Source organism: Stegostoma tigrinum, chromosome 19, assembly GCF_030684315.1.
Source record: "Stegostoma tigrinum isolate sSteTig4 chromosome 19, sSteTig4.hap1, whole genome shotgun sequence".
In the NCBI taxonomy this organism is placed as follows: domain Eukaryota; kingdom Metazoa; phylum Chordata; class Chondrichthyes; order Orectolobiformes; family Stegostomatidae; genus Stegostoma; species Stegostoma tigrinum.
In genome coordinates, this window is record NC_081372.1 from 27,577,282 (window position 1) to 27,599,167 (window position 21,886).

At 39.8% G+C, this 21,886-nt stretch overlaps 1 protein-coding gene across 2 annotated transcripts in view; it reads right to left on the minus strand.

Moving 5' to 3' along the window:
- Positions 1-708: 708 nt before the first annotated feature.
- The window catches only part of LOC125461202 (regulator of G-protein signaling 20), a 103,465-nt gene continuing 82,287 nt past the window's right edge, over positions 709-21,886 (minus strand). For both annotated transcript variants that reach the window (XM_048549701.2, XM_048549702.2), the window contains 2 exons: positions 15,574-15,808; positions 709-2,037 (listed from right to left, as the gene is read on the minus strand). In XM_048549701.2, coding sequence (XP_048405658.1) covers positions 1,849-2,037; positions 15,574-15,808 — 424 coding nt within the window. In that variant the 3' untranslated portion in view covers positions 709-1,848. The remainder of the gene's footprint in view (positions 2,038-15,573; positions 15,809-21,886) is intronic.

Consider the following 21,886-nt stretch of genomic DNA (forward strand, 5'->3'; position numbering starts at 1 on the left):
ACCTGCGTACCATGATTGGAATGAAGTCAGCCAGGTGGATCTCATAGAATGTGAATTCCCTGATTGGATCTGTTAACCTGATCAAATCAGGAAGTCCTACCTGACAGATATGAACAGGAGTGTTCTGAGTTCTGTATTGTGCACGTGTTACTAAAAGGTGACTTGGTGACAGGATACTGGCCTTCGTGGCGTTATTTCAAATACTTGCAGGTATGTAATCCATTAAAAGCAATTCACAATGCCCCTTACAAAATCCATACTGTTACGTTTTAGTGAGCCAATTTGTATTAGGTGAGAATAATGTTTTTGCATGTTGAAATTTCATTGGGGTCCTGATAAAGATCAACCCTAATTTACATGTATTCATCAAGTTCTTGGGTACCTCTTACATGTAAGAAAACTGTGACTAAAGTTATGAACAGCAATCAAGTATGAAAGAAGAATAATTATCTTGACACAATGTTAAATCTGCTTAACAACAGCCCCAGGTGGGGATGTGGAATTTTAAAAGTACTCTACTTCTTCCAACAATTTTTACAGTTGCAATGGACAAAGCAATGTTCTAAGAGTGATTTATATAAAGAAACTTAAGTTCATTTAAATGCAGGTTTCCCATTACAGATTTGGAAATTTAAGTAAAAAGACAAGAAACTTCATCAGATCAGCAATATTATTTATTTAAATTTTAACAAATTACTTAACTGTGCTTGTAAAACATTTTCAATTAATTTCAAAAATTATAGTGAGGACAATTTTTTGTTTCTATATATTTGTTGAATTATTTTTCATCTTATTGGTAAGCCTCAATACATTTAAAGCCCTTTATTTATTGGTTACCTGTGCTAAGAAGAAAATGTCACAAATATAAAATATCATTAGCTGTAACAGACAGCTATCAGTAGTTTTCTCGTACAAGTTACTAATGCAATTCAATTCGGATGTGCAACATATTAAATTGACAATCATTAAGAAAAATGAAGGGGTTTAAGTTACTTTGTCTTACGCATTGTTCTATAATCAGATTGGCAACGTAACTCAGAAGGACATCTTAGTTCCCTTTTAATACAAATTCACACTTACCTGGCTATCATCTCATGAAAGCATTTTCTATAACTGTCAGATAATTTAATACACTGGCCTAGAGTTATTGGAGGTTTGGTGTTATTATGCTCATACTGCTGAATTCAGAATTTTAATTTGTATGTTTCAAGACACAAAATGAGATTTTAAAAAATGTATCATTACACTGCTCTTAACTTGTGAATTTGGGGCAGGACAATTTATGACAACTAACAACTGGTGGCACCATAGCAGCAACACTGGTGTTTTTAAAATACAGTACTGCACTTGTTACATTTTTAACCATTCTATTTTTTCCTTCAATGAAGTACAATAAATGGTTTTGTTCTAATATAAAAATGATCATCATTTCATTAGAAACAGTTTCCTTTCAATGTAAATAGGCTCAAACAAATATGGTCTGAAATTACTGGAATGGAGCAGTGTCTTCAGATCTTATTTTCATGTGCTTGGTACTCTGACTCATGTAAGGTTTACACAAACCGGCCCCTCCGCACTAGGATTGTTGACTAATGTTGCAAAAACATACAGACTAAATCCAATATTTTTATTTAAGCCATCACTAGAGTTTCACACAGGTTAATCTGAAGCTGTTAATATCCAGTCCTTTAGTGCTTTTTGCATGTTATTAGGCAACAGGAAATCAGTAGTAAAATAAACCTGAGTTTAATTTTTTTTTTCTCTTGGTGATGACCCTGTACCTTCAGTAGACAATTTGACGGTGTACAAAAATTGATGATTTTTTTTCTGTAATGTACAATTAAATATCTAGGATTCTGAAGATGTGCTGGATGATCTCTGAAACAATGACTTGTATATAGAAGAGTTCAGGAACCTTGGATACGAGTCTCTGTGCATTAACGTATAAATCTGAAGCTGTGCATCGTCAAATGTTTGAGTCGATGGTTCAGCCATTTTTTTGTTGATAACATCACGGACCCGTGAGTCAAGGCTAACCTGAATTTAAAAAAAAGTATTTCTGTTTAACATGACATACACAATGTTGAATAAGTTCTAACAAACAATATCAGTTTTTTTCTCAATTCAATATTTTTTAGAATCTATACTATTGGCAACATTAAATGGAATGTTCACTATTTTCTTCAAATTAATCCTCTATGAATCACTTTCTTATGATAACTTCTGCAAGACTGATTGAGGAGACCAATTTATGAATAAAATCAATTTTCCATGCAGCTTCTTCCATTACTAGTCCGGTACTATGGACACTATCTTATATTGCTATCGACTGCAAAAGCTGAAATTCTGAGAGTGAACAGGTCTATTATAAATTATACAATTTAACAATAGTTTATTCATCTCCCTTAACTTCATTCCAGAATAGATTCAACTAACCAGTCATTTTTCAGGAGCATGTTGTTCCTGCTGCAGGCACCATCACATTACTAGTGATCACCTTTCATATCTGCATCATGAGTGTTATGTTTTATAATACACTACATTGAAGTAATATGACAGGAATATGTCATGTAAATCATTGAATAAGTTCAGTTAACTGCAGTATTATTTTCTGCTACTAGAGTACAATAATGTGCATTGAAAACTTTGTGTAAATCTGGCAATGGTTTAGTTAGCTTGTCAAAATTAAATCTGACTTTCTGTTGCTTCATCTTGATTTTGTCACCCACACTTGCTCCTAGTTTTGGCTTCACTCACATTTTACCATTGGAAGAGTAGTTCAGGTGTGGTGTGGCATTAGTCTTTGTACTGAACTGCTTTCATGCCTCCAGCAGTTAGTTTCTCCACTGCCTTGTGTACATCTGTGCAGAAATTCTTCCATTTCTGTACAATTCCTTTGGAGATTTTCACAGCTACCTCAGCCTTTTCATCTGACTCGGGATATTGTAGATGAATTTCCTAACTTTTTAATGAAGCAGTAAACTCTTCGCTTATGAACTGAAGGCCACTTTCAAGAATGCTGTAATGCCTGAAAGTAATGCCTGAAAGTGCTTTCAGGTATTGATAATCTCTAGTTCACCTTCCAATAGTCAGAATAGTAATCTTGGTGACAAGCTAACTTGTCCCTGCAAGGATTAACAGGTCCACTTCCAGCTTTCTCCATAGTCTGTCCGGGATGTTGTGTGTCATCAGTGGCTCTCTGACTGAAACATCTTGGAACGTTTTGGAACCGTGGCCCTTGATTTTTTTACTCATCTTTTGACACATCTCTTGCCTTCCTCAGATATTACTCAATTGTTTGGTAACTTTCATGGATGTACTTTACCATCTCTCCCGATAATTCCTTCAGGATAATTTCTCTATTTCCTTTGTAAATATGCCACCTTGGGCTGTGAATTTATTTCCACAGGCCCACTATGCTCATAAAGCAACAGGATTGTCCTCAATCCTTTCGGGCCATCTTTTCATTACATTTGTAACACATGAATAGTTGATCTTATTGGGTAATTTACTTGTTTTGAGTAAAATTATGGTCTGTTATATTAATTGGACTGAATTTTTCCCATCCGTGAACTGTGTTGCCAAAAGTGAGTCAGTTGGAAAAAATATGGTGCGTTCACAAAGTCGAGATTCTTAATGTTGGAAAAGAAAAATGTTAAATTTTACACCCAAGGTTAGAACAGTGAGTTGAGAATCTTGCTAATGAGCAGCAAGAGGCTATATGCACTCATTCATTTCTTATTAGTACCTAATCTTGCCTCCTCTATAAGCAATTTCCTATTCTCCCAAATGCCAGAAATACACCAAATGGCAATACCTCCCAGCATGAAAGGCAGAGTAAGTATCTCGCAGCTCCAGCCTGCCGGCCTCCATTTTGGTCAGCAGTCTCCCAACATCTCTGTGGTTTCCAGAGGCAGTGACTACCTGCACCCCCTCACCGCTGTTTACTGACACCAGCATTGGCTATGCACCCTTATCACATGATCAGACCACATCAGTGACTGACTTAGAATAAAGTTCACCATCAATGCTGCACTTTGTTGTGCACTGACACTTTTCATTATGATGCTGCTGATAGGCCTCTTCACCCCCAAACAGGCATCCAACACACACATCAGGGCAAAGTCTACTTAGAAGTGCTTTGTTCACTGCCTACCATTCATTCACTTCGTGCCTACTTGGATGCTTACTGCGCACCATCCTTATGTTTGTCATTTTATGCTTAGCTGCCTTATTCAGAACTTAAAGGCTCACTGTACATCTGCCATGCCTTCCTGTTTAGTACACGCACAAAGCTGAGCAGCTTGTCATGGTTGTCAGCTCTGATCAGTCAGCATATACAACAATGTCACACCTAATGCATGCATCAACAACTTACATGGCTAACACACTGCATTTGATTAAATGGCCTTGACTCAAACTCTAAGTGGAGTAGTCCTTGGTCAAATCAAGAGGACTGTCATTAGTTGAGAGGTCTTACTACAGTCAATCAAGGGCATTGTCTGCTCTCAGTCCAGGGATTTGGACACAGTCAGTCAGCTGTTTGAGGGAGTCAGAATCAGGTGTTCCTTAATACTGCTGTTCAGGAATTGGGCCAAGGTTAGTCCTCCAGTCTATTCGCTGACAGTCAAGGAGGGAATGTCAGGGACTGCAGTTGTGCTGGGAAAGCTCAGAAAGTTAATTATGGGTACTGGAGGTAGCATGCTGGGATGCATGGGAAAAATAAATTGATGCAGGCAACTCAATCTATAAAGTGGGAAAGAGGAAGGCGCATCAGAGGACATGATTTGCAGCAGGAGGTAGGTCATGTATTGGCACAAAGTGCAGCATGATGAGTGGCATGGCTATGCTGTTGGTCCAGGGCTCACGGTGTTGGCAAATGAAGATTGAAACGAAAGAATTGAGTGGGTACGTGTGGAAGATCAGAGCTGATGAGGTTGACAGGGAGTGCAAGGAAGAAAGGAACATGAAGTTTTGGAGAAAAGCTGTAAGACGTCACCTCAATGTTCCCTCAGGATATGGATGAGGTATGAAAGGTTCAGAGTCTATTGTCCTCAATGTCATTTCTTCCAGATGAGCAAGGCACATTTCCATGGAAACTGAGGATGTCCCAGGACAGAATCACAGAACTGTGTCATCTGCTGGAGTTGGACTTGCAACCTCAATGAGTGAGAGGCCATCCTATCCCAATGGTCATCAAGGTGACATCTGCACTAAATGCTGATGCAGCCGATGTTTCTCAGAATCTATTGGGGTACTGCATGGGATCTAACAAACCTCAAGCTATAAACGTACTGAGGGTGTTACCGATGCTATTTGTACCAAATCACACCACTTCATCTCATTTCCCTGTGATGAGGTCAGTGCTGCAGCCCAAATAGTAAGAATTGCCAACATAGCTGGATTGTTCGGGGTACAGGGTGCTACAGACAGTGCATGCTGAAAATGCCTTATCATGACGCAGAGATCACCAAAAGCAATGTACAAGTCATCTGTGATCATTGGTACCGCATTTTAGAAGTCTACCAGAAATATGCTGGGAGCTGCCATGATGCCTACATCCAGTGCTGGACACAATTCAGACAAGAGATAACTGACACCCAGTTTCAACAGATATGAGCTGAGTGCAGTAATCATTCACTGACTGTATTTTTGTTGTTGCTGAAAAGGCAAGCAGTCACTTTGTTTTTAATTCATTTTTGCTGTTGTTCAATAGACATTCATGTTTTCTACCATTTGAAGGTTTGCCAGCATGTGGTACTCCCACACAAATCAATGAAAAGATGTTACACTATGCTGGTAAAATGCTGATAAAGTTCAAACATGGTATGGTGTTAAGGACAGGTAACCAATATAACTTGATTCTTGTAGTTATAGTTACAATGATTCTCAATCAGAAAATGATGTAGAATTGCAATACATTTACAGATCTGAGATTCAATTTGTAATAAAGTATTAACTGTGCCACCTCTGTGCTGTCAGAAGCTGTTTTTTTTTCATTCCTTCCCACTACTGGTACTGGCGTATACCTGGGTTTTAAATATGGCACCAATGTTAGAAGTCCCTCCCTCCCCTGACTGGGGCAAGTACTTCATGTCAACCTTATCTCCTCCACCTGCAGTCATCATTCTGACAGTCACAAACAAAGTATCGACCTGACCAAACCAACCTTTTGTATAGAATGTAGAACTGTACAGCACAATACAGGCCCTTCGGCCCACAATGTTGTGCTGAACTTTTACCCTAAACCTAAAGCCTATCTAACCTCTATCCCTGCCTGACGTTATCATCCATATGCCTATCTAAAAGCCGCTTAAATCCCCCAAAGAGGCTGACTCCACTACTATACTCCACTCCACTACAGTGGAGTGATTTGTCAAAATCTGCAGCTGATATCTCTCCAGTGGCCATCTGCACCTGCCTGTTATACTTGGTTGTAGCCACTCACTTGTGTGCAAAATGATTTGGCTTCATGCCAGTGAGAACACGGCTCTCCCCACATTTGGCATGATTTTTTATTTTGTGTGATATCTTCCATTGTATTTGCATTCTGTCCTTTGTCCAGCATTTGATTACCATCTGGCCCATAAGCATAATGTAAGGCCTGGCATTTATGCCATCAATATGCTTTCACTACTGATTTGCAGTCTATTCCTGCACATATAAACTGCTTTCCTGAAGATGAGCTGCCGCAGTAGATGTGCTTTCAATGCAGGATCTCTCGTACTTAATACAATTATGTTTTCAATTAAATCATCTTTTCATTGTGAAAATTCACAGGATTTTGCAATCTATGTTAGTGAGGTCACATATTGATCAATGGACTCTTGTTCACCTTGGGCCCTAACAAACATGTACCATTCATAAATTACCTAGGGTTCAGATTGTACTTTAATGCTTTAAAATTATTGCTGTGTGTTTTCCTCTGTTCTTCAGAGAGAGATCCAGGTGGAATACACTTTGAAACAGTCACTTTCTAACAGTAATAAGAATGTAGCATTGTGTAACTTCTTTGGCTTTTTGAACAAAACTGTTGCTATTTCACCCTTGTTCATGAAAAAGTTGCCAGTTTTGCTATATCATTTTTCAGGTCAACTAGAGATAAGCAAGGAAAAGCTGCAGCCATTTTCCCTGAGATAACAAGGTGTAGAGCTGGATGAACACAGTAGGCCAAGCATCAGAGGAGCAAGAAGGCTGATGTTTCGGGCCTAGATTTCTGAAGAGGATCTAGGCCCGAAACATCAGTCTTCCTGCTCCTCTGATACTGCTTGGTCTGCTGTGTTCATCCAGCTCTACACCTAGATTCTCCAGCATCTGCAGTTTCTACTATCTCTGAAGCCATTTTTTTCTGACGTGTGCCTCACCTGTGTCCTGTTTCTTTATTTTGTTTTAATTTATTTCAGTTGCTTAAAGCAGCTTTCACAAATCTGAGCATTCCTGTGTTGCTCTGTTAATAACTGTCCACGCACAATCTGGGCTTTACTTCTGACACCATGATCTCAGCACAACTGACAGCAGTCTGGTCAGAATGAACTTGTTACTGAATTGTCAGAAAGATGGTTACATGCAGTGTGTCTGCTCTGTGGTAGAAGTCACATGATGATAGCAGATCAGGAACAGCAATTGTACATGATCATGATTCAATCCAAGCAGTCCGCATCCTCATTAGTGTTCAACAATTCAGTGAAAGTTGTCTGACTCACACTGACTGCTCCTAAGAACGTGACTTTTGGGCTGGTGATGGGTAGGTAATGTAATGGACTCACTGAGACTGGGTCAAGTATTGTGCATCTTGATATGCCTGACTCATTATCTGGAAGTCTGAACTCTTCTTTCCGCAACTTAACATTTTCAAGACTGGTGTTTTTCCACCTGTATCTGTTCTTTGACACTGTATTTCCTTTCTTTTTGCAATGAGATAATTCAAAATTAAAGAAAGTCATTGGCGTGTTCTGTGCATGATTTTCTTAGAAAACCATAAAAAGATTGTTTCATATCCATTTTGCTGTCAACACCAAAATGAATCAACGTGCTGCAGACAAATGAAATCTTTGTGCTCCATCTTCATAACCATCATTATATGAGACAGTTAGTTGCATTGTTGAATGGCTTCATACTTCAGCAGGTTGCAAAACGTCAAGCCAGTCCAGCATGAGAACGCACCCAATACTTGGAGAAACCTAGTACCAGCCAGTTAAAATAAATCAGAAACTAGCCTGTAAGGATTTCCCAAACTACAGGTTGTGACTCTCAGTGTGACCAACATGCTGGAATTTAGAGTCATGAGCTTCAAAGCAGCAATAGCTGCAGTGGAGCTCTGGCCAGGAGTTAACAACTGCAGTGCTCCTTTCAATCCTTGTGGGTTTGGAGAACGGCCTAACTAACTGACTTTAGAGACCCAACTCCTGCTCTAAAAGTGCAGCCGAAAAGATCAGCCTTGCTGTTTGCAATATCATCCCCTTCCCTCCAATCTCACTATCCCCATAGACGGGTTGTGGCAGTCTTCGTGACTGCAAGTCTGCTCCACCATTCAGTGTGGTCATGATTCAATTGACACTCTTTACCTCCACTTTTTTGCCTTTTCCCTACAACCCTCAATTCCGTTACTGACTAAAAATCTATCTCAGCCCTGTTTATATTTAATTGCCCAGCCTTAACAGCACCCTGCAGCAAAGAACTGCATGCATTCACTACTCTCTGACAGAAAAAGTTCTTCTTTATCTCTGTCTTAAATGGGCGACCACTTATTCTGAGATTATGCTTTCTGGTTCTGAATTCTCCCAGAAGGGGAGAAAACTTTTCTGCATACATCTGTTGAGTCCTCTAAGAATCTTACACGTTTCAATAAGCTTACCACCGGCTGATGTGAAGGTGCTGGTGTTAGATTAGGGTGGCCGAAGTCAGAAGTCACACAACACCAAGTTACAGTCCACTGAGATAGCAAGAACTGCAAATGCTGAAGTCAGAGATAACTGAGTGTGGAGCTGGAGGAACACAGCAGGCCAGGCAGCGTCAGAGGAATAGGAAAGCTGCTGTTTCGGGTTGGGACCCTTCTTCAAAAGCTGCCTTGCCTGCAGTGTTCCTCCACCTCCACACTTTGTTACCAGGTTATAGTCAAATAGGTTTATTTGGAATCACACAAACGTTCAGAGTATAGGCCCTTTGCCAGGTGTAGTGAGAGCAGGGCACACAGACACAGAGTTTATAGGGTGAGAGATCAAGGGCAGAAAGATCAAAAGATCATATAACTGGTGTGAGTGGAGTGACTGATGATCAGTCTCTGCAGGTGACCATGAGTGTTAGATGGTGTATAAAGTGTTTATAAAGTCAATGTCAGCGCTGTTCTGTCAATGATAATCAGGCAGAGCCATAGCATTATGCAAAAGGTGACATCTCAGGTCAAACACTGATTTGTAGGTGTGAGGCTTTGTTCAAAATCTATCTCAGAGTTTTATCCTGAAATTAGCCTGGTTTTATTCCGAAAACTGTGACTTATAAGATGTCACACTGACTGACTATGATTACAAATTGTGTTTTTGAACAAAATAGAATGTATCTGCAAATAAACATCATGAATGAAATGATTCATCCCATAGATTTATGTGTATATGCGTGTGCGTGTGTTTGTGTGTGAGAGAGACAGAGCGAGAGAGGGCGAGGGAGACAGAGAGCGAGAGTATGTATGTGTGTGTGCATGTGCGAGTGTGAGACTGTGTGTGGGAGAGAGCAGTGTGTGTGCGCATGCATGCACATGTGAGGGACAGAGAGAGAGTGAGAGTGTTCAAAAAATACACAATTTATAGTCACAGTCAGTCAGTGTGGCAACTTTTAAATTCCAGCTCTCGGAATAAAACGAGCTGACTCCAGGTTAACAATGATTATAACATAACACTTGCAGAGGCTTATCATCTGACACTCCAGTCACAACAGTAGTAAGACCTTTTGATCTCTTTTCCCTTGATCTCTCTGCCTATAAACTCTCGAGTTGTATGCCCTGCTCTCTCACTGCACCTGATAGAGGGAATACTCTCCAAAAGCTTATGTGATTCCAAATAAATCTGTTGGATTCTAACCTGGTGTTGTGTGACTTCTGTCTGACTGCTACTATGATCTACCCACTTTGCACGTTTATTGTCCTCACCACTGTGATTGGATTGATTGTGGATCTTGACAGCTACTATATACATCTGAATATAGCACCATACAGAATAACTGAATGGTTACAGAATGAAGCTTTTCAGATAATCACGTTCACGTCAGCAGCAAGAGCAACTCACCTATTCATATTTCCTCCCCCAACTCCTTTCCATGAAACCATGATGATTCTTCCTCTGCAGGTACATGCCAAATTCCCTTTTGAAAGCCAGCATTGTTTTATGCCTCCACTGCCCTTTCACTGCATTCCAGATCCTAACTGTGCCCTGTACAAAAAAATGTTCCATTTCATGACATCACTTCTTCTTTTGCGAATCACCTGAAATTGGCGTTATCTAACTCTCCACCCTTCTAGGATGAGGAACAATTTTCACTAAACGCCCTTCAAGAGTTTGAATACCTCTTTCAAATGTTCTTTCAATCTTCCCTTATGCAAGGAAAACAAGCCCAGCTTTTCCAATGTATCGATATAATTGAAGATTCTCATCCTTGGAACCATTTTCATAAATTTCTTCTTCACCCTCTCTAAAACCTTAACATCTTTCTCAAAGTGACCTGTCTAGAATTGGACACGATACTCCCGCAGAAGCCAAACGAGTGTTTTATAAAGACTCATGCTAATTCTCTTACTTTTGTATTCTGAGCTGTTATGTAAAAATCCCAAGATTCAGTATGTCTTTTTCATCATTTTCTCAATCTGTCCTGCCACAATGAATTAAATACGTACTTCTATTCCTTTATAATATGTTGTCCATCACAATCTATCACTTCAAAATTTTTTGCCATTAATCTGTTGTGTGTCAACTTGTTCCATCAGTCTGTCAATGTCATCTTGAAATCTGTCACTATTCTTCTTACAGCGCACAATACTTACAAAGGTGTGGCATCTGTAAATTTTGAAATTGTATGCTGCACACCTAAGTCTAGGATAATATTACAGATCAGAAAAAACATTTGAATGACCTATGAATGACCCTGGGGGAATTCTGCTGCAACTTTCATCCAAAGACAATTATCCACAATTACTGGTCGTATCTCCTTATCTGGAACCTACACCCCTGGCACTTACACCCCTAACCTGTGCCATCCAGCCCCTGCTTTGTCTGTGGGAAGGGAAGGTGTCGGCCTGGACTTGCTGAGTTTATCCTAACATCCTTTTATGAACAAGCGTATAATATCAGCATTCTCCAGTCTTCTGTATATTCTATCTAAGAGGTGCATCTAAAATACTGACTGAACGAATGGGTATGTGAGAACTTAAAGAAATTATAACTTATAAAAGTTGAGTTTATTGTTGCATTGTCGGCATATTAGTGACCCAGATTGCCTAGTGGGGTCTGTTGGCCAGTAAAATCACTTTTGGATAGTTCTATCAAGTATAAAATGAAAAGGCATTGAGATAAATAGAACTTGAAAATCTAAAAGGTGCCTGGAAACTTACAAACACTTCCTTTTATACAATCAGGTTTGTGAAGAGATAACATTTTGAAGGAATTCGCTTTCAAGAATTGAAATGTTACCATACAGGAAAATGTACTAAGGTTCACCCAAGCAAATATTTTGGCTAATAAAATGTGAGGCTGGATGAACACAGCAGACACAGCAGCATCTCAGGAGCACAAAAGCTGACGTTTCGGGCCTAGACCCTTCATCAGAGAGGGGTATGGGGTGAGGGTTCTGGAATAAATAGGGAGAGAGGGGGAGGCGGACCGAATAATGGAGAGAAAAGAAGATAGGTGGAGACGAGAGTATAGGTGGGGAGGTAGGGAGAGGATAGGTCAGTCCAGGGAAGATGGACAGGTCAAGGAGGTGGGATGAGGTTAGTACGTAGGAGATGGAGGTGCGGCTTTGGGTAGGAGGAAGGGATGGGTGAGAGGAAGAACAGGTTAGGGAGGCAGAGACAGGTTGGATTGGTTTTGGGATGCAGTGGGTGGAGGGGAAGAGCTGGGCTGGTTGTGTGGTGCAGTGGGGCGAGGGGACGAACTGGGCTGGTTTTGGGATGCGGTGGGGGAAGGGGAGATTTTGAAGCTGGTGAAGTCCACGTTGATGCCATTGGGCTGGAGGGTTCCCAAGTGGAATATGAGTTGCTGTTCCTGCAACCTTCGGGTGGCATCATTGTGGCACTGCACGAGGCCCATGATGGACATTTCATCTAAAGAATGGGATGGGGAGTGGAAATGGTTTGCGACTGGGAGGTGCAGTGTGGGGGCAAGTGTAGCAAGTGTAGCATAGAAAACCGCAGGAAATGCTACACTTGCCCCCACACCTCCTCCCTCACCCCTCCCAGGCCCCAAGATGACATTCCACATTAAGCAGAGGTTCACCTGCACATCTGCCAATGTGGTATACTGCATCCATTGTACCCGGTGTGGCTTCCTCTACATTGGGGAAACCAAGCGGAGGCTTGGGGACCGCTTCGCAGAACAACACCACTCAGTTCGCAATAAGCAACTGCACCTCCCAGTCGCAAACCATTTCCAGTCCCCATCCCATTCTTTAGATGACATGTCCATCATGGGCCTCCTGCAGTGCCACAATGATGCCATCCGAAGGTTGCAGGAACAGCAACTCATATTCCGCTTGGGAACTCTGCAGCCCAATGGCATCAATGTGGAGTTCACCAGCTTCAAAATCTCCCCTTCCCCCACCGCATCCCAAAACCAGCGCAGTTCGTCCCCTCCACCCACTGCATCCCAAAACCAGTTCAACCTGTCTCTGCCTCCCTAACCTGTTCTTCCTCTCACCTATCCCTTCCTCCCACCCCAAGCCACACCTCCATCTCCTACCTACTAACCTCATCCCACCTCCTTGACCTGTCCATCTTCCCTGGACTGACCTATCCCCTCCCTACCTCCCACCTATACTCTCCTCTCCATCTTCGGTCCGCCTCCCCCTCTCTGCCTATTTATTCCAGAACCCTCACCCCATGCCCCTCTCTGATGAAGGGTCTAGGGCTGAAACGTCGGCTTTTGTGCTCCTGAGATGCTGCTGGGCCTGCTGTTTTCATCCAGCCTCACACTTTATTATCTTGGATTCTCCAGCATCTGCAGTTCCCATTATCACAAATATTTTGGCTGTTGTGGTCTTGCTGTGGTCATTGTGATGAAGATAGTCCACAAGGTCTTGTACTTCTGATAACTTATTAACTTTCTATTCTCAAAGAAAATTTAAAAGGCTTTGGTATCTGGAAGACTCAGGAAGGGTATCAGTCCTATTTTTGCTTTATTCTTCCCTTTCATTTAATTCAAATGCTTTTTACAATTCTATTCAGGAGTATAACACCAGGGCATTGATCAGACATTTTCTCCCAGTTGTAATTGTATCCTAGTGAATTACACTTCTTTGTTCTGAACTGAACAATGTGTGATGTAGTAAATTTACATCCTGATATTGACAGAATGTGCCGATCATAAAATTGTTGTTTTGCATCCTATTTTCATCAGCTCATAAACAGTAGACAGACACTAATGTTATGGGGAATAAAAAGGCATCACAATGTATTTGGCAAGATGGGCAGGTTTTGGTTTAAACCGTGCATCAGGGTTCTGTCATTTCTAGCCCCTTTGGAGATTCCTGTGCTTCTACAGCTGGCTTTATAGTAGACCTATCCAGTTGTGAGTGGGAATATCACAATCTAATGCAAATGGATGAAATATACAATGTGTTTCTAATATTTATGCCCTTAGAAATGCTAGCTCACTGGAGGAGAGGAAAGTGCTAATTTGGGCGGTGGAGTTTATTTAGAATGATAATTATTTACTTTTCAAGTCCAAACATTGTAGTATTTATTGGTCCAGTAGTTAATTTCCAATGAGTCTGCATAGGAGAAGTGAAGACAAGTGCACTGCTCAGCTCAGTCCAGGACAGGAACAGAATGGTGCTTTGAACAAGACAAGGAAATGCTTAAGTGAGTGGGGGAAAAGGGAGCGAAGGTCAAAGACAGGAAGGAAAGAAAGATTATGGGAGAAGGAGAGAGGGAGAGAAAAAAAGGGGGACAGGGAAGGAGGGGTAAAGGAAAAGAGGAGCGGGCCATTCAGGCTTGTGGACTCATGAGGAGTTCAAAACACTGTTTTCCAGATTCTCCTTTTCCCTTATTGACTGTGGGTATTTCCGGGGGGGGGCGGCAAGAATGGGGTGGTGGAGTGAGGGTTTTGCCTCTTCTGGGTGGCTTTAATACTGATATGGAAGGAGTTTATCTAGTCATAGTATTTTAGGCATTATTAGTGTGGAATAGGCTTAAAGAAACAGTCTATCTTGACCCTGATTGTCGTGTATTAGATAGTAACTCATAGTGTTTAAATTCCTGTTCTTAGTTACAACCTGCTGACATTTGTCATGTAAAGGGGCACAGGAACTTCTGCCATTTACAAGCCAAATGAGAAATAAAAAGTCTGGTACAAATGGAGCAGTTTTCCTTTTTGCAGGAAGGGATGTGTAGGTTTATGATGGTGTGTCTGGTGTTCTGCCAAACTCTCAAAGTTATGGTAGAAGGAAGGCAGATCACCTAGAAGTAAATGACCTCAAATACAATTTGCTATGAAAGCAAATGTTAGCATTTTCACTCATTGCTACTGCTACCATTGGAAATCACAAGGAAATCATGAACACAGTATGTCAAACAGGCTTCATAATATCATCAACTGACCCACCCAAACAGTCAAGGAAGAGGTTGTTAGCTGTACACGTTGAAGCAAAACTTAAGCTCTACTCTTACAACAGTCCACCAGAATAGATGCACATACTATAACAGTTTTTCTATCTGTAAAAGAACTGAAGTTCTGCTTTACTTTGTCGACTTAATAACTTGATTTTGAACAACAGGTCTGCAAATCAGCACAGTATACTATTTTTAACCTAGTTGTAAATGTTAGTGTCCATTGTGAAGACAGCCATGCAGCTAGGGAACGAAAGTATCAGCATCAACCATAAAACAAAGAACTGAATCTGCTACTAATGGGACAGGCACCAATATGGAGAGTAAAAACAATAAAAGGTGAGCAAAAAAAGGGGCAATGAAGTGGAAAGAAAATGACAACTAAAGAGGGAATAAGATAACAAACCTATAAATAATTGTCATCGCATCAATGGATAAACACTAGTATTTTCCTCTGACAATCCTTTGTGTAATATTTAACAAAGGCATAGTTTTGTTTTAAGCAGTTCCATGCTTTTCTTAAAATAGCAAACAGGAGACTCCCATGTGATTATGGTAGCTATTAACAGCAATCATAATATTTAGGTTAACTTGATAAAAACAATTAGCAGCACCCTATTTATTATTCATCCTCTGTCAGTCAACTCATTACTTTCCTGTCCTGTGTCCTGGATAACTTCAATTCAAGATGCACCCACTGCCATGTCTGAAACCACAGTACTAATAACATATCAAAATTGAGCTCAAAGCTACATAAAATTTACCTCTTTGGGAGAAAGTATTGAAATAAAGTCTTCATATATCATTCGTGCTTTCTCCTCGATAGCACTTTTGTTTGCTTCATTTTTGAGATCCTCACACGCTAGCCAAAAGAGCATATTTTCTTCACTGTATTCAGTTCGTAAGAATTCTCTGAAGACATTTCTGCCTGAAGGCGTTTTCATTAACTTGTCAAAGGATTGAGCCCATGAACGCACTTCTTCTGCTGTTGGCGTTGCACTGTGTATAGTATAATTAGTGAAAACAATGTGAATAGAAGCACAACAACAATTGGCTTTATAAAGTGCCTTACTGACAGATGCCAGATTTTATTAACATTCTGATCTTATCAACCCACAACAGCAGTGACACCTGTTTAGGTTTATTAAAAGTAAGCATGTTTTTGCCATTATGACTTACTTAACTGTAAAGTATACATCAGCCTTGAACATCTTAGAAAGATTCTGCATGTTACAATGTCCTTTTTATTTCAGACATTTGTTTATAATACCAAATATTACTCAGTATGAATTTCCTTGATTGTTTGCACCATTTTTGAGATCCATTAGCTAAAATGTTCTACAATCAATTTATATAACCTTACACCCATGCAATGGCTAGCAAATTTGATGGGCTTACATAAACAACACATCAATGTAGGTGTAAAGCCAGATATAACTCTAAGTGCAACACGGCCCCAACACATTCAATATTAGTGTAATTGAGATTTCTGAAAATTGATCAAGGCCTTTGCATACTTTTAATACTTCTTACTAAAATGTGCACTACAGGTTCTCATTGGAATTTGAGACAGAACTTCGGGTGTAAGCAAATTTGCTACATGGGAAATGTGATCATAACTTTCTGTTAGCATGGATGTAAGTTTGCTCACTGAGCTGGAAGGTTTGTTTTCAGACGTTACGTCACCATTCTAGGTAACATCATCAGTGAGCCTCCGGTGAAGCGTTGATGTTATGTCCCGCTTTCTATTTATGTGTTTAGGTTTCCTTGGGTTGGTGATGTCATTTCCTGTTCTTTTTCTCAGAGGGTGGTAGATGGGCTCCAAATCAATGTGTTTGTTGATGGGGTTCCGGTTGGTATGCCATGCTTCTCGGAATTCTCGTGTGTGTCTCTGTTTGGCTTGTCCTAGGATGGATGTGTTGTCCCAATCAAAGTGGTGTCCTTCCTCATCTGTATGTAAGGATACCAGTGTTAGTGGGTCATGTCTTTACAATTATCCTTACATACAGATGAGGAAGGACATCACTTTGATTGGGACAACACATCCATCCTAGGACAAGCCAAACAGAGACACGTACGAGAATTCCTAGAAGCATGGCATTTCAACCGGAACTCCATCAACAACACATTGATTTGGAGCCCATCTACCACCCTCTGAGAAAAAGAACAGGAACTGACATCACCAACCCAAGGAAACCTAAACACAAATAGAAAGCAGGACATAACACCAGCGCTTCACCGGAGGCTCACTGATGTTACTTAGAATGGTGATGAAACGTCTGAAAACAAACCTTCCAGCTCAGTGAGCAAACTCACATCCAGAACCTCAACCTGAGCTATAATTCTCAAAACTCGTTAGTTTCTGTTAGCATTTATTGGTGCATGAACTAGTGTAAATTTGAAGACCATACTGGCATTTGTGTGATCGATTTTTGTCAGTTTTGTAAGAATTATGCTTCTCTTTAGAATGAGAATTCATTTGACTGCTTTGTACAACAATCACGCAAGAACATTTATGAAACACTACTTGTTGACACATCATAGGCATACAAGCTTACAAGATTTCTAACTCTCCTCAAGAAGCAGCATCACAGGTGTACTTGTTATATCACTCAGTAACTACATAAATACCTACCTCATACCTTTCATTGTGCTGCTACGCTTTCCAAAAAAGGAAATAGTTATATTTTAGAAAATAAAGTTATTTATACATGTTATGAACTTTCACATTATCTATTATTACCACAAAATTATATTAAGAATTATATTATGTTGGATTATACTAGTCAAAACCAAAAAGCACAATAACCTAACAATATATCACTCGGAATATAATTTATGTGTTTATGTAGTATATGGGAACCAAATGGATATCTGTTAAACTGAGCTTCGACTAAATTAAATGCAGAAAATGTTGGAGAAACTCAGGTGTGACAGTACCTGTGGAGACGGAAACATTTAATATTTCAAGTGTGATATGACTCTTTTTCAGAACTTGAAAGGAGATGTAAGTGGTGTTCTTTTATACTATTGACAAAGGTGGTAGAGAAGCCAGGGAACACATGGTGTGGAGGCCATGTGCAAAAGACAAAGATGTTGCTAATTAGACAAAAGAGGAATAGAGATGCAAAAAGGAACTAAATTAATATGTGCGGTGGTGAAAATAGATTCTTATGGCTAAGAGCAAAGTAAACAAGGAAAATGGGCACAGACATCATTGGGTCAGGCTCTGAAAATGTATATTTCAATGTTCACTAAGTGGCTGCAAAATGCCTAAACCTAAAATGAGGTTTGATCCTATGGTTTGCATTGTACTTCCATGCAGCAGGCCCAGAACAGAAATGTTAGTTTGAGAGCAAGGTGATTTATTCAAATCGCAAGCAATTGGGGTGTAGGGATCATTCTTACACACAGAGTGAAGGAGTTCCACAAAGCGGTCATCCAGTCTACATTTGGTCTCGCCAATCTAAAGGAGACTGTGTATAAAATAAATTGCTTTTGTTTGACCATATCACATTCTTACATAGAATCATGAATTGCTAGGAATGTATCATTAATGACCTGGTAAGTAGCAGCTGTTTAGGAGCTGTTAAATACATTGAAAAGCTGAATCTAGGTTACAGTGTGAACTGGGTTTTACTTTCTAAAATGATACTGAAGATTAGCAAGGCATAACTACTCCTCCACTGCATTCAATTTCTTTCATTTCATTGTTAAATACAGATCCGATTCAGCTTGTATTTATGACGTGAAACTACTTTAATTTGGAATGTGAAAGCATTTTAAATGATCCTTTTGTGCCCACTGTGTTATTTTATGTAGTACCCAGAGCATTTTTGTTTCAAATCTATTTTTTTTGTCAGAGTTGAGCTTTGAATTTGTTCTTCATTGGCAGTACTTAGTTTTACCATCATTTAGGATATTTCCCAGCATTTCATAGTATCAACGTTTCAACATTTCATTATCACAAGGCGTAGTAGAACTTCAATCATGCACAGTCTAATTTTATAGATCCTCATTTATAACAAATGATTTTCAGAGCCATTGGAATACTCGTGGAAACTGGGATGAACATTTGTTGTTACATTTTTTTCTTCTCCTGAAAAAAAATCAGATGATGTTGAATCGCAATCAGCTGAGTTGAAGCTTAAAGCTCCTGTTAACTCTTAGATTATGACTCTGGTCAATAAACCTGCCACAGCTCCATGAAGCTGTCCATTGATCTTTCATTTATATTAATCACAGCCTTGCAGTTATTGATTTGAACTTTTGAAGACTGTGCACACACCTTCAGTGATCAATTCAGCAGCCTCTACAATACTCATCAGACATTAAAGTCCAATTGGAGATAACAAGGTGTAGAGCTGGATGACCACAGCAGGCCAAGCAGCATCAGAGGAGCAGGAAAGCTGATGTTTCGGGCCTAGACCCTTCTTCAGAAAATCTGCAATTTATCTGCAATTATCCTCGTTATCTCAGATTCTCCAGCATCTGCAGCTCCTACGATCTCCAAAATCCAATTGGAACCTGTTTGTTGGGCTGTTGTGATGATGGGGAACTATTTCTAATTTGATGTGTATTCTGCACACCAACACAAAAGCACATTGTTGTCTCAAATATTTCTGTAGCAAAGAACATTGAAAGTGGACACACATGACCTTCCATACTCACTACCACAGTTACTGCTGATGCATTAGAACATAGAACATAGAACATAGAACAGTACAGCACAGAACAGGCCCTTCAGCCCACAATGTTGTGCCGACCATTGATCCATGTATGCACCCTCAAATTTCTGTGACCATATGCATGTCCAGCTCTTGGTCAGCTCTCCACTATTATAGCCCAGTGACTTCAATGACAAATGGGTTGATAGGATGAAATAATGAAGCAACTATTTTAATGTCAGTTGATCTTAGCACCAGAAACAGGATAAGGAATGGGAATAATGTTGAAGAGGGCTTGTGGTGGTCAGTGGTGATTAGCATCATCCATCAATATCCTAAATTTACCTGTACTAGAGCTCCAGACTTGGTGCACTGTCAGGGAGGCAGCAGCCACATTTGTCAATAAGTAGTTAGCAGTGACTTTAAAGGTTGATGTTCACTGGTTTCATTGAATCATAGAATCATACAGTACAGGAGAGGCCCTTTGACCCACTGAGTCTGTATTGCCAAAATGTATGCTACTACCTACATCTGGAGAGAATGTAGTTAACGAGCATACTATACTTTGTCTCTTTGTCTCTGGGCTCCATCTCTGCCTATCCACTCACTCCTTTTCCTCCCCCAACACATCTTGTCTTCAGCATAAAGACCACCTTTTCCTAACCATTATTAGTTTTGAAGAAGTGTCACTGGACTCGAAACATTAACTCTGTTTTCTAGCCACAGATGCTACCAGACCTGATGAGTTTCTCCAGAAATTTCTGTTTGTGTTTTATGATGTTCTGTTTTCCACCATATTAAGAGGGGAATGACCTAATTTCTTAAAAGGACTTGTGCTTGTGCTCAAACAGGGAACTAAAGGAACACCATCCGATTGCAAAAGTATCATCAGTTTATGTAGCTAATTGTAATTTCTAGCCTTTAGCTTTTTCAAAACCACTCTCTGAGAAAACACTTTTTTATAAACATGAGTTGTTTTAAAATATATGTAAGTACATTTACTTGATATCTACAGTATACAAGGCATTATTAATGTTACAAAGTTGTGTAGAGTAATCGTGAATTGGAAAGCAGGAAGCTAGAATTTGTTTGTAAAAGAAATAGTATGGGAGAAGGGTATGTGGCTCATTTAAGAGGTAGAGTACTTTTCTAAACTTAGAGATTTATACAGAATATATGTCTAAGCAGCGGAAGGGATACAGGCAATTCTGAAATTGAAACGTATCAATTGAGTGCATGATTGGAAACTTTAGGCATGTTTTGATGTTTTAGCAACTAGCTGGAATCAGCCAATTAATTTAAACCATGCACTTAGTGATTGAAAGCCAACTGAATTTAAATTTGATGGCTTTGACAAATTTGGACCAATGCTTTTCTAAGAAAATTGATATGTCATCCAAGATATATAAGGAGAGGGTTTTTGAAAATCAGTGTGAGAGTGAACCGCCATCTGAGAAATAAGCATTTAGCTCTCACAAGAAATCGCTGAGCTCTCGCAAGAAAACACTATCTATCCATAAAAGGTACCATAGTACTTCTAGCTAAGAGTCCTTACAGAAGACTTTACAGAGAAAACATCCCTGACAGCCAAATCAGCAGAAGAAAGGCATTTATGATTTGAGAACAGCAGAAGAAAGGCATGTAGACTTTGAGAGACTAAGTTTTAATTCATTTTCTTATTACTTGGGGTAATATCAATTTATTGGAACAGCATCCCAGTAAAATTTAGTTCAGTTAGAGAATAGTTATGCGTTAAGGGGGAATTGTTTGGTTTGTTAGTAATTCTGTTAATTTGTTCACTGTTTGGGTTAAATAAATAAATAGTTACTTGTTACTTAAAGTGAACATCAGGGTTTTTCTTTCATTTAACCTCCTCTTCTCCATAACACTTTAACAGATTAGGTAAGGTGAGCTTCTCTTGGTGTTTTGGGTTTAATTATTAGAAGAGGACATATATTTCCACTGTAAAATTCTTTCTTGGGCTGACAGTGCGTCTGGAAAATATCAACAGTTATTACCCACCCTGCTTATCTTGGAAAAGATGGCAGTGTACTCACCATGCTGTTGAGGAGGAGTTCTGACCCTACAATGTGATGGAGTATGATATGGCTCCAAGTCAGGATAGCATGTGGCTCGAAAGCCAATTTGTAGGTGGTAATGTTCTCCTGTGTCTGCTGTTCTTATTGTTTTAGATGGTAGAGGTTGAGGATTTGGAAGATGTTGTTAAATGATGATACTCACTTCTCCTATTGAGCACTGGTGGTGAAGAAAGTGAATGCTAAAAGCAATGGATGGGGCACCAGTTAAGTGGGCTACATTGTCTTAAATGATGTACTCTTCATTCAATGCTGCATGTGCTGCATTCATCACAGGCAAGTCGAGAATATTTCATCTCGCTCTTGACATATAT